The following is a 12,953-nucleotide window of genomic DNA, read 5'->3' as shown; positions in this document are numbered from 1 at the left end:
GGCAAAAGTTTGTTTTGTGTTTCATTTCTTTAGTTTAGAAGGGAATTTAGAACAATAACACATTTTTGTGTTCAGTAAATAAACACATTTGATTTTTGAAGTGATGAAAAGTCTTTGAAAGTGCGTTTGTAACCGACCGGGGTCTTTTTCTTTTTTTTCTCTTCTGTACTCTTCCTCCTTGACTTAGTTTGACAAATGTTCAACAATAAACACCAGAAGCTCCAACAGCTCAACATATGGCATCTTTTTTTATGGCTGACCTTATAAAGCCGTTTCTGCAGGTTCATAGAGCACTAAATGTTTCTCCACCTCAAAAATCAGTATTTCCTCGTCCATTTCTCAACTGAATTAACTCAACTGCTGGCTGTCAACAAACGGGATGTGTTGTGAGTTGGGAATACTGCTTGCTGGGGTGATCCCAAAGAAAAGTTGAATAGTTTCGGGCACCCAATTTGACAGAGTTATAACGGTTATATATTATATATTTTCTGTTTCAACGAGTGCCTCCACAAAACAAGACAGGAAAGGTTCATATTCATGTTTTTTTTCAGCCAGGAAAAATACAGGAAAGAAAAAATCAGATAATGTGTAGGGCATCATTTTAAAGCAATTTTCTGTTTAAACACTATCTTGTGTGGTGCAGCAGACTTGCAGCATGCAGCAAAAACAGAAATCTTTTCTATATCTCAGCCAACAGAAGAGTTTCTTCAGCATATAGTCATAAATGCACAAATAATGAGATTTAAAGAGCAACTCTGATAATGTTTAAATCTGGGTCCTGTTTTTACATACTTTGGGGTCTGAATTACTAATAGGTACCAAAAGTTTTGGTGCAAACATGCAATGGCTACAAGATAATCTTTAGGAGCAGTTGCACATGTCAGATTACATTCACTGAAAGTTCTCACTTTTGCTGCTGAATGGCTACGATTGTTATTCTAAGTAGATGACTAGACCTGCAACGTTTAATTGATTATTAATCGATTATTAAAATAATCAACCGTTTAGATACTCAATTGATCAGTTTGAGTCATTTTTTAAGAATAGAAGTCAAAATTATCTGAGGCAGCAGTGCTAATCACTGCACCACCCAATTACTCAACTGTTAAAATATTCCTTATTTGCAGCACTACTGACTACATTATGGAAACTTAATGTTGCTGTTATTTGTTCATCCATCATACATCCTGTGATGATGTCCAGCATCACATGTCTAGTGCTGCTGCTGCTGTTGTTGTTGTGTGAGAGAAACACAGAGGAGTGTTGGGTCTCAGGGTTGCATTGAACTGTCTGGTACAAAAGCGCTGTTTGTCTGTGACTCTCTGTGTCTGCCTCTGTGTTCTCTGTCTTTGTGTGCACACATTATGCAAGACTCCGTGCTTATGCACTGCACAGCAGGTCATGTGAAAAACACCCCAGACAACTTTGTCATCAAACCTCACAAGGCCGTGTGTCTTTTGAAGGTGCTAAAAGTTGTTTCAGATGGTTGAAGTCGTCTGTATCTTTGTTTAAAAAGCCGCCCTCTGCTTTGGCTGGAGCTCACAGCTGCTGCCTCTGTTGAGACTGTTTCAGGGCCATTTTGTCTACAAACGTACAATCTCTTAAATACACCCACACTCGTCTCTGACTGGGCCCATACAAGCTGAGCTAGCCAGTGCAGTTTATTAGTCAGCTGGGAGTTTAATAAACAGAGCTCTGGTGTCTGTCGCCCTTCAATCACAGAGATGAGAAAACAGTTCCTTTTTGTTAACAGCTGTCAAGGAAAAAGAACAAAACAGAAAAAGTGGTATTGATGCTCTCAAGTCAACTAAACCAAACAGCAAGGCGGTGTTAAGGACAAGCTGAATAAATAAGAGAGACTACTTTGTTTTTAATCAATTTTCACATAAAAACACCAAACTTTTGACCAGATTATGTCTCCATGCACCAAAGAGAGTTGTGGTTCCTGCTGCTGGATAAGAGGGCACTTATTACAGCTTACAGAGAGCAAGTTCTTTAACCTTTGAGATTTTGACACTTTTATCTTATTCTCACTAGTTTTTATTGATCAAAAGAAGCAACAGTAAGTTTGTAGATTTAGTTTTTTTCTGTTTTGGTTTGGGGATTTTTTTGTGATGCATGGACTTTTTCTTACTACGATGACAAAGCAGGATGTCACAGCAGAGTGGCAGTTTATCACAACTGCCTTAGTAATTACATTTTATTGGACTTTATTGAAGCATACTGTCATTAGTGTAGCATAGCTCCTTTAAGAAATAGGGCAGTATTGTGCGGTGTGCAAGTGAGGAACAGCAACTAGTAGGCGAGTGACGATGCTGCTCATGGCGGAGCAGATACTTAAACTTAACACTGAGTTATCAGTGTGGCAGTAAATGTACAGTTCAGGTTACAGTGTGTCAGTTAATAAACTCTGCAGTGTCTCAAACCAAGAAAAGTTTCTTTTGGTGTTTCCCAACTGCTGAAACAGTGAGCTAAGCTAAGCAGGAAAGGTTAATGTTAAGCTAATTCTAACACTAGCATTGTACCTTTACTACTTGTGCAGTCATATCTCTTTCAGAAGCTTTGCAATCAAGCCTTGAAGTGCTACGTCTTCTTGGAAACATGGTCAAATAAATCCATGATAAATCCAACACCCAATGTCTTCTGTAGTTATTTCTCTATTTTTCCATATTGTTGTTATTAGACTCAACCCAAGGCATCTTGGGATTGCCTAAGGTGAACTGTCAACCAATCAGAGGCCTTGTTCCTGACTTGTATGGGACAGTGATGATCCATATTTGTATTAACAGATCGATGCACTGATCTCAACATGAGATTAGCCCTTCAAAATAAAATTTGCTGTGATGACGGTAATGAGTTTAATCCCGGGATCATGTGACCGCGCTATTATGGTAATGTGGTTATCATCACAGCCCTATTGTCCAGACTTTCTAAAATGAATGCTGAAATATTGCCAGTTTTAGATTAGATGGTAGAACAACATGTTCTCAATGTTAAGTACTAAAAAAAGTATTTTGGAAATCCATCCATTTCAAAAGTGGAAACTCATTTGTGCTGCTCTGCTCACAGTTTTGATGGCTGATTGATTGACTCATTTTTATCTTTTGTTTCAGCTCTACGACAAGATCAACACCAAGTCGTCCCCACAGATCAGGAACCCCCCCAGTGATGCTGTGCAGAGAGCCAAAGAGGTGAATAAACACAAACACACACACACACACACACACACACACACACACACACACACACACACACACACACATATTATCTCTCCTCCAGTCACACACTGATTGTGCACACATTTAACAATCAGACACACGTCTGCATTAACACAAGCATACATGCAAGTCTTCATGTGATGTGTGTAATAAAGAATTTAATACTCTGTGAAGATGACAGACTCTCACTAGTTACTGGCCTCTCTCCTTTTCTCCTTAAAGGGATAGTTTGGGTTTTTACTGTTTTTCACTTTCTGTCTGTGGATACAACCATACAACCCCATGTGAAAACACCCAGACCATCCCTTTAACCTCACTCTTCTGTCAGTGCTCAGGCTGTATTAATCCCTCTGGCCTCTTGCTCACTAAAGCTCTAACTCACGTCATTCTGCTCACCTGCTCTGTTCATTTGAAGAATGGGATATACTCCAACTATAATTGCATTCCTTAGAGATAATCGTGGTTTTAAGAATGTATTACAAAACATAATCATCAAAATCTTCATCAAAAGTGGGACAGTTGAGTCGTCTATGAATTAAAATGTTATATTTGATAAAAAAACAGTAAGAAATCCAGAGAGCTAATAGAACTCTTTAGGACAGTGGACATTTCCCACATCGTGTTCTTTGCTGACATACGGTTAACATTGCATCGATGTAATCCTGAGCTTTCACAACAGTCCTTCATTTATTGAAACAAAGGTTTAAAAGGTCATTTATGTCATTTGAGACAGTTTTACAATAGTAAAAGATAGTTTTTACTTTTAAAGATGTTATAAGCAAGTACTGGCCACCTGTCGAATTCATACATCAAACAAATTAGAGGCAGCAAATCCTCACGTTGTGGTGTTCACCCCTGTCAACAAACAAGGATATGCATGGTCACTCCAACAGAGCTTTATACATTTCAACAAACAGCTAACTTAACCTATAAACTTAACATATTAACACAGTCAGTAAGGTTAAACAGGTTTTTGAGCTATCGCTACATAGCCAACATAAGCTTCAATGGCTGTTTACTTACCGGTCTAGAAGAAATGTTACTGTTTCAGCCTCAAACTTCATCCCTTTACTCTCCAACGATGGAAAGCAGCACCAATGTTAACTCTTGTTTGTTTCTATTCACTCCTTTTTTTGCTGCTGAATGTGGTTTCTTGCCCCTCGAGGCAGAGCTACTTGTTCATCCTCTCATGCTGGTCTGAGGGCAGACTGGATGCTACAGTGACTCACTGTTGCCTCTTGAGGTACAAAGTGTATTACGAGACAGGCTAGCTGGTTAGCATGCTAACTTCAGAAGATATCTCTGTAACACAAAACATAAATGTCTTTAGCATAACATCAAAAGTATAACTTGAAACGTGATAATTTTGGTTAATTAATAAATGTTTTAACGTAAAAATCTTTGGTCCATTGGAGGACCTCAGTTTGCAGCTATGAAATGAACTTCCTGGCTGCAACATAATCCTCTGATGCCAGTTCATCCACTAAAAGTGTGTCTTGTCACTGACAGGCTCAGATTGTTATTCTAAGGGTCTGACAGCATTATATAAAGAATCCCTGCAGAGACAGACTTTTTAAAATACTTTTTTTTACCCAGAAACAGCTCTCTCCCACCAGACTCTATTGACAAAAATGTTAATTTTACTTTGCAGCACTCAGGAGTTACTGGTCTACTGCTGCCTCATTCTATTAGTTTGCTTGTGATATTGTTTCACGTTTGTGTTTTAAGACATGTTAAGGTGTGTGACTTTAGTGAAAACATCAAAGTAAACTGATCGAGGCGGTGACAGATCAGCAACTCCCAAATTCTGTGGGGTGAAATCACTGTTTTTATCCTGGTTCAAAAACAGCTCAGTTTGCTGTTGAGACCATTTTTCAAGAGTGTGTGGGCCGGTCAGCTCACATTTGATTGACAGCTGCCTCAGGAGTCCCAACACGGAAGTTAAGTAATGTCCTGCTGTAGACGCAGGCAGCAGCAAAACGTATTTTAGCAACTAATCAAAGAACCACCTGAAAAAAAATCTATATCAGTTTAAGTGTATGTTATATTAAGATCAAGTTGTGTGTCCCAAGAGGGACAATGGAAGTTTTGTGGCTGTGAAGAGAGCACAGATGGCAGCTTCAGTTTGCCGTTGGTAAAAGCTGTCTAACAGCAAAGTGAAGCGGGGAAAATGTTGTAAATATAGCGCACACTTAAACCAATATTGATTTCAGTTTTTAAAAAGTGACATAACTGCTTCAGCTCCATGTTCATGCAGCGGAGCAGAGAAATTTTGTTGCACCCACATAAGAACTGACGTGGATTTTTTGTTTGTGGGATTAATTTTTTATTTTTTATAATACATTTCTGAGCACAAACACACCCAATTCAAACCCAAAACATTTAAAAACATTTAAATGACAATGTTTCAACACATCTAATTTCTAAAACTTTTTAGCTTGCTATTATTATTATTATATTATATATATTATTAATAGCTATTATTATTAAGACCCTAAAATATATGGTTAGAAGACTATAGTGGATTTAGGTTTCCAGAGGCTTTAAAATTTGTGCTTAAATATAATACTTGACTAATTGCTTAGTTACATTCGATCAGTGTTCACTGTGATGTCTTGGGATGGGATGATGCCCACATGAACAGGGGCAGAGCAAGGTTCCACACTCAACCCGTGGTTATTCAGTCATTTACGTTTATTTATTGAGTTGTCTGTAAGCTCCTTTAAAACTTCATTGACCCTTTGAGGGTTATGCCTTCATGATCCAGTTCCCTGTGACTCTGGCCCATTGTCAGAGCAGCTGACACCGCAGCCTGCCCACTGGGCTGTTCACACACACAGAGCTGTTTTAATAAAGATCTCTGGCTGCTGAGTTTGACCTTCCTCATTAGAGATGCTGCTGGATGTATGTACACACACATCCCAACAGTGTGTTTGTGCTCTAATAGCATGGTTTAGCTTGCTTACAGAGAGTTGCATTATGGTCTCCAGGGTCGGACCCTGGCTGTGATGAATTCATATACACTCTGTTAGTTTGGGTTTGTGTGTTTACCTCTCAGTGTGCTCTAACACTCGGGCTGCTGCTTAACAAGGAGTGCGAAAGCAGAGGGAGTGTGTGGAGGAAAACGTGGATCAGTGCTGTGCATTGTGAATGTATCCGTGCATGCATGCGGGTGCACGAATGCCACCGTGTTTACGTTGTGTGCTTTGTTGAGGGAGCAATTAAAAAGCCTGAACAATGAGGGAGCGGGTGAGGGCTGGCGTCTTGAATCCCAGCGCTGTTAAGACAGGGAAAGCCATTTAGGAGAGCTGAGCCCTGTTTTATGTGGTTTTGGTTCATGTCAGAGAGACCTGGCTAATTAACACAGCTCTGCTACACTGTGTCCCAAACAGTTCAAGCCTGCTTATAAAGTCTGCTTCACATTTTCCTACTTAAATCCATCTAGAAGGATCGAGACTTGTGGATGGAGCCACAACAGATGTAACACGTGTCTGCGTGGGTGTGAGGCAGTGGCTGCAGACTGTGTGGTTTATTAGTTTTCTGGCTGTCTCCACAGAGAGCCAAGCTTTGCAGACACCTCAGTATTAGATCAAGCATCTGTGAAGTTTGTCCTGGTCAGTCTAACCTTTACTGGAGTGATGCACATGTTGGTCCTGTTTTCAAATGCAGTCATGAAATGATTTTGTCAGAATTTTAGGAGAGTAGAAGGAAAGTAATTATATCTGCTCCAGGATTTAGCAGAGCTCGGGTTTGTCTAAACCTCTTACCTCTTAAACCTTATTTATGCTTCCTTTGTGTACAAAAATAGATACATACATACATTTTAAATGATATAACCATCACTGCCCACATACTTCCATGTGTCCTTTACGTTGGCATGGATGTTAAGCAATGCATCTCCTAGAGGGCGCCACTCAGTCAACCCCAGAGAAGAGTCAAAAGTTGCCCTGAAGAGGAAAAGTGAAAAAGTAGAAAATTGACAGTATATTAAATAGGTTGAATCCCTATTTAATATATGATCTATGGTTGAAACAAGTTGTTTCCCCCTCCCCCTCCTCCACAGATGCAAGGAAGCTCAGGCAGGCTGCAAGAACACTGCAGGAACACATGACAAGCGTTACACTGTAATTTGACAACACAACCCATGACGAGTCCTCCACTGTAAGCTGATCAGTTGTTTGTAGCTGTCAGTTGTCTTGTCAATGTAAAATTAAGCCCACTGAGGCCCACTGCTCTGAAAATATAGTCACTGTCTGTCTCACTGCCTGCCAAACTCCATTAACATATTGCTCAATTTAAACATTATCAGCATCTAGTCCTTCTAAAAGATTAATAATTTCTTATGACTCATCAACAGACACTTAGTCATTCAAGAAACATTCAACAGTATATGAACTCCAGTTGACATAAAACGAGAAAACTGAAACAGTCATTACGGAAGAGAGACGAGTATTCCATCTTTGCATATTAATCTCAGATGGCATCTCATTGTCACTTATGATACATTACAGTAAATATATTACAGAATTCTATTTTTTCTAAGATAAAGCTCCATGGTGGTCCATCAGAAAAGGAGGGACTTCACCTCTCTATTATACAGCCGTGCTTGGATTCTAATTTTCTTACTTATGGCCCAAGTAAACTTAGAGCAGGGGTAATTTGGAGATGCTGGCCTTGGATTGCTTCAATACAGTTTCACCTCAAATGAACTCATTTAATCTTGGATGTGCCTCTTGGGACCACCCCCTCCTCTTCTGCTTTACCTCTGTCTGTACTGATTCACTCCGGCTCTCACTGAAATGCTTTGAACCAATCAGACTGCAGCTTTCCAGTGGACTCTTGTGGGTTTCTGGTCCACACAGAGCAGTGATAAGGTGCTTCAAACTTCAGCAAGGCTTTGTTCTGACTGCACTAATACACCTTTTTACCTTCAAACTTTCTAAATAAGCTCTTGTAGTGTTGAACTAATCTTTCTTGGGAGTGAAGTTACCTGCTTTGGCTGTAGATACTAATCTCACAAACTGCCCTAGTTCACAGCCCGTCCAGATTAGCCTGCATTGATTAAAGGCCGGGGTGGAGTTTCACCTTCCCCTCACCTCTGTCATCACTAAACTGTCACCTCTGGAAAAAAGGACAGTTAACAGCTTGTATAACCCTTCTTCCTGTGTCTTCCTCCACTTAAGAGTTCCTCCCGAGGTGAAGCAAGTGGCGCTTTGAAACATCTGGAATATGTAAGACCTCAACACACCACTGCTACGTCCACAATACTAATGAGCAGAGCATAAGGCAGAACTGGAGGAGGTTTGGACTGAGGGCAAGTGAAAATCAGGATAATATCCATGAAGCAGCAACCTGCTCCTGTCTGATCGGAATCTGCTGGTCTGACTCAAAAGAAGAACATTTGTTGGTTTTTTGGATTAGCAAACTGAGTCCACATAAATTTAAAATACTTTAATGAAACAGTGCACACATCTGACATCTGGACACACACTAGTCATATAATTGTCAAGTGGATTTGAAGCCAATTTTTTAAATGTTGCAAAAAAGAAAAGAAAATTGGAATTAGACACATTTAGAGATGCATGATCTGAATTATTTTCAGCTGTTGCCTATAATTGCCTTATTCTCATAGTTGATACTGATGAGAAAACTGATCATTTCACATTTGTGTTTTAAAAAGAAGTTAATATAATTTGTAGTTTATGCACAGCTGAGAGGGCTCAGAAAGGCTCAGATGTAGTGATGAAAAATGGATGGTTTAATATTTCACAGCTCTGACCGAACCAAATCTAACTGTGATCACTATGACAACAAAAACAAACAGTTACGACTCTTTGAGTGTTCATTTATTTTTCTAGTAAAGTTCATCAAGAAACTTCACAAATGTATGTTGGCTTTTCTATAGCATTGTACAAAACTCATATTAAATGCATTAACAATTTCTCAAATCTGATATTAATATAGCTCATATTTATCAGCTATGATATATAATATATTGGCTGATAAATTTATTGACCCTGATATTTATCAAGCATCTCTAGGCGCGTTATCATCAACTGGTTTAGAGTGAATAAACTAGTCTACTATGCAGTGCAGTTTGGTCAGAGGTCGGTGGTGTGGGCTCTGCTAACAAAAGTAGAGCTGCAAACCAGAAACCAGTTGTTTGCTAACTGCCAATAAAACTGAAAGAAGACGAAACAAACCCATTTGCTTTTGCGATCTACAATAGAATAATGGAGTGCAGTCTTCAGGATTTTTTTCCCTTTGCACAAGTTGTAATTATATTCTATCATGGAACATTGTTTGTCACTAAACACTGGAAACAGCTGATCAGTCATGGGAAGTAAATGAGTAAATGTTATTCAGAAAAGTGTCTCTACCTTGCATTAAGTGCATTTACTCTTTTTTTTAAAAAGTCAAAAACTACGTCAAGTGAATGTTAAAACTTGTTTTTTGTCAAATTTAGGATGTTTGTCCATGTACTTGAAATTCTTAACTGCACAGTATAATGTGTTAATGGAAACATGGCTAATAAGAATAGCAACAGTACTACACACCATCACTGAGACAAAACAACACAATACAAAAGATACAGTCCTCAGAGTTACTGCAGGGGCTGCCACAAATTATTGTTTGCTATGTTTTTTTGTTTTCTTTTCTTTTTTTCCCCCAAAAATCAAAATACATCTGAAAATACACATTAATGTAATTCCAATATAGCAAAATAACCTAAATCAGCCATCATGTGAGCTGGCTACTAAATCACTGTGCAGCATCTATCCATAACAGTGAACTAGTTATCTATGTAATATTCAAACATATTGGCCACTTTTACAGAGCATCTGTGCACGTGGGATAATGATTAGTAAACTTACCTTGCAGAAGGTAAGCAGTTGCTGGTGTACCGCTGCCTCGATCTTAGTTTGTGTTGTTGTGTGACTTCAATGAATCTGAATTCTCCTTTTATAACACAGAGTCACACAGAAACACAAACAAGCTCAAGCAGGTCAGATTGAGTCAACAGGAGACCAGCAACTCCTGTGTTCTGCAAGGTAAAATTACTGATTTGGTCTATGGAGTTTGGTTACTTTGGAGAATGCTATATTTAGCTTATATCACAGTATTTTTCAGTCAGAAACTGCTGTCTGACAGCTTAAATCCACCAGACACAGCTGCGTCGCATTACGGCTGCACCACGTCAGCTGGAGCTGATCGCAGCCATTCTGCACAGTGCTTGTGATTCCACCAGCAGCATCACAACGCATCCCAGAAGTGCTGCTCCACTTCAAATATGCTGCAGATCTATTTTTGATGGATGCCACGTTAATCTGCACAGAGCAGATGAAGCGAGCAAGAACCAGAGAAAAACTGGTCAGTTTTCAAATAAAAAAAACAGACAAAAAAGAAACAGTTTAGCTACATAACCTTCTTCTCCATGGTTGAAGCACATAAAGCAAGGAAAGGGGACCAAATCACCAAAATCTGAGCAAGTACACATAATCAGGTGGGCAAAACGCACTGCTTCTGAAGCGCTGCTGGTGGGACCTTCAGCCCTGTGTAGGATGGATCAAAAGCAGGACTCAAGTGTGCCATGCCCAGTGGAATCAACCAGTGACAGCAAGGTGAAGTGATGAAAATAACAAGTATAGCATACACTTAAACTGACACAGATATTTTTATTTTAGGTAGACTTGTTTTTAAGAGACTAAAATATGTTTTGCTGCTGACCTTGTCCACACAGGACATTACTTAGCTTCATTCCATGCCAAACACCATCTACTATAGGTAATATACTGATTATACCTCATGCAACCTCACTTCAAATAATCCAAATGACTCCTTTCAGGAGAGTACATCATAAATTCACCATGCAGGTTTCAGTAGTACTCACACACCCCTTCAGAGGCCTCACCTCTACAATGCCACATTCACCAGTCAGGCGCAACATAACTGGAGCTGACATCAAACCAAGTCACGTCAAAAGGGCAGGAGGAGGGGCCAAGCCTTGACCACTTTCCTTGACTTGCTGAGTGGTATTCAACTTTAGTCTTACATTGGCTGTGGCGATGTAGGAGGCGGTGTCAGGGGAAGTTAGAGGGAGACTGTGAGGTTGTTGGGTCACTCTCCATATGAGGCGCGGCAGGTACAGCAGGTTGCTGAGGTATGACAGTGTGTGCGCGATTTGGGCGTAAAGTAGAAGAAGAGACACTGTGGCATAAAACAAACTCTACTGATGCTTTTTTTTTCTTTACATCTGCAGGTACTGGAAGAAATCTCCTGCTACCCAGAGAACCACGAAGCTAAGGAACTCAGACGGATACTGACCCAGCCACATTTCATGGTGAGTCAGAAAACACACACAGCTCGGACCCTTGTGTCCGTCGTACCACTCGGGCAGGTTCAGGAGCCTCTTAACAAACATCGGGGACTGTTGCTGACGGTGCTGGCTAGATGTTGTACGACTTAATCCTTGTATCTCTGTTTAACAGACACTGCAGGCCTCAACAGCCAGCGGCTATATTTTGCAACTTTTTAGTTGTGCAACTTATTCTGCCTGTGCCTGAGGTCAGAAACTGCTAAAAAGAGACATATAAGTCTGCGTCAGAGGTAGACCTCTGCTTATATTTTTGAATGTGGTGAACATATATACAAGGTCACCGTGTTTTGTTTTGGGTTTTTGGTATTTGAATTTGCCTCTTAAATTAAAGTGAACACACTTAAAGGAGTAAAATGTAGCCACTGCACATGCAAAAATGAGCACAGCAGCCCAAACACTGAGTCGGAGCCATAGACTGTATAGTAAATAGGTTGTAATCCTGTTTAGTATGTGTTGTACGGTTAAAGTCAGTTGTTTCCCTCACCCCCTCCTCCCTAGACACAGCAGAGACAGACAGGCTGCAGGAGCGCAGGATGCACGCAACCTCATAAATTGACAATAAGAAGTGAGGATGAGTCTTCTACTCTAAGTTGATCAGCTGTTTATAACTGTCAGTTATCTGTCAATGTAAAGTTAAGCCTGTTATCCCGAAAACAAAAGCCCACTGCTCTGAAAATACACACTCAGGATGATGAGTTAAGTGACTGCCTGCCAAACTCTGTTAAGATTTTGCTCAATTTAACACTTCTTAAGTTCTAGAGTTCCTCCTAAGATTAGTACTGAATTTTTTACGACTGGTAAATAATTTCATTCATCGTCAATAATTTGACTCTGATCAATCTGAAGCATACGTACAAAACTGTTACTTCAGTCTAGGGTAGAAATTTCAAAGGGGAACATCGTTGTTCTGTCTTATGCTCGTCAACTCATTGTAGTTACTATATGATTTATTACAGTAAATGTATGACAGATCTCTCGTTTAAAACAACATTTTAAGGCAGTTCTGCTGGAATACATGAAGTTTATACAGTCTCTGTCTGAGGATGTGAGCAGCAAGGGTTAATCCAGTCAAGGGAAAGTCACTGTCGGGCTGTCAGCAGCCTCCCTTGCTAATCCTATCACATTAATGCGTCTGATTTCCGTCTCTGATCAGTGGCCTGCTCGATATCAGATAGACAGACCAACAGAGAGGGAAGCAGGGGTGATGCAGGGGAGGGGAGAACACGGAAGGAGACAAAAGAGAGAGAACTGTATCAGAATGAAATGATTAAGTGAGGGTGAGAAAAGATCAGTCATTAAAATGAACGGAAGGACCGAGAGAGGAGGGGAGGTGTGGATGGAGGTCAATAAGGCGTGTC

At 40.0% G+C, this 12,953-nt stretch overlaps 1 protein-coding gene across 6 annotated transcripts in view; it reads left to right on the top strand.

Moving 5' to 3' along the window:
• caska (calcium/calmodulin-dependent serine protein kinase a) overlaps positions 1-12,953 on the top strand; it is a 226,006-nt gene that overhangs the window by 177,048 nt on the left and 36,005 nt on the right. For 3 of the 6 annotated variants that reach the window (XM_084724344.1, XM_084724343.1, XM_084724345.1), the window contains 3 exons: positions 3,114-3,191; positions 8,402-8,449; positions 11,479-11,559. In XM_084724344.1, the coding sequence (XP_084580470.1) occupies positions 3,114-3,191; positions 8,402-8,449; positions 11,479-11,559 (207 nt within the window). The remainder of the gene's footprint in view (positions 1-3,113; positions 3,192-8,401; positions 8,450-11,478; positions 11,560-12,953) is intronic. The other 3 variants (XM_084724346.1, XM_084724347.1, XM_084724348.1) reach the window with 1 other exon arrangement.

Source organism: Lutjanus erythropterus, chromosome 8, assembly GCF_056507025.1.
Source record: "Lutjanus erythropterus isolate fLutEry1 chromosome 8, fLutEry1.hap2, whole genome shotgun sequence".
Lineage (NCBI taxonomy): Eukaryota > Metazoa > Chordata > Actinopteri > Lutjaniformes > Lutjanidae > Lutjanus > Lutjanus erythropterus.
Note: the sequence above shows the minus strand (reverse complement) of the source record. Positions and strands in the feature narration are given on the sequence as shown.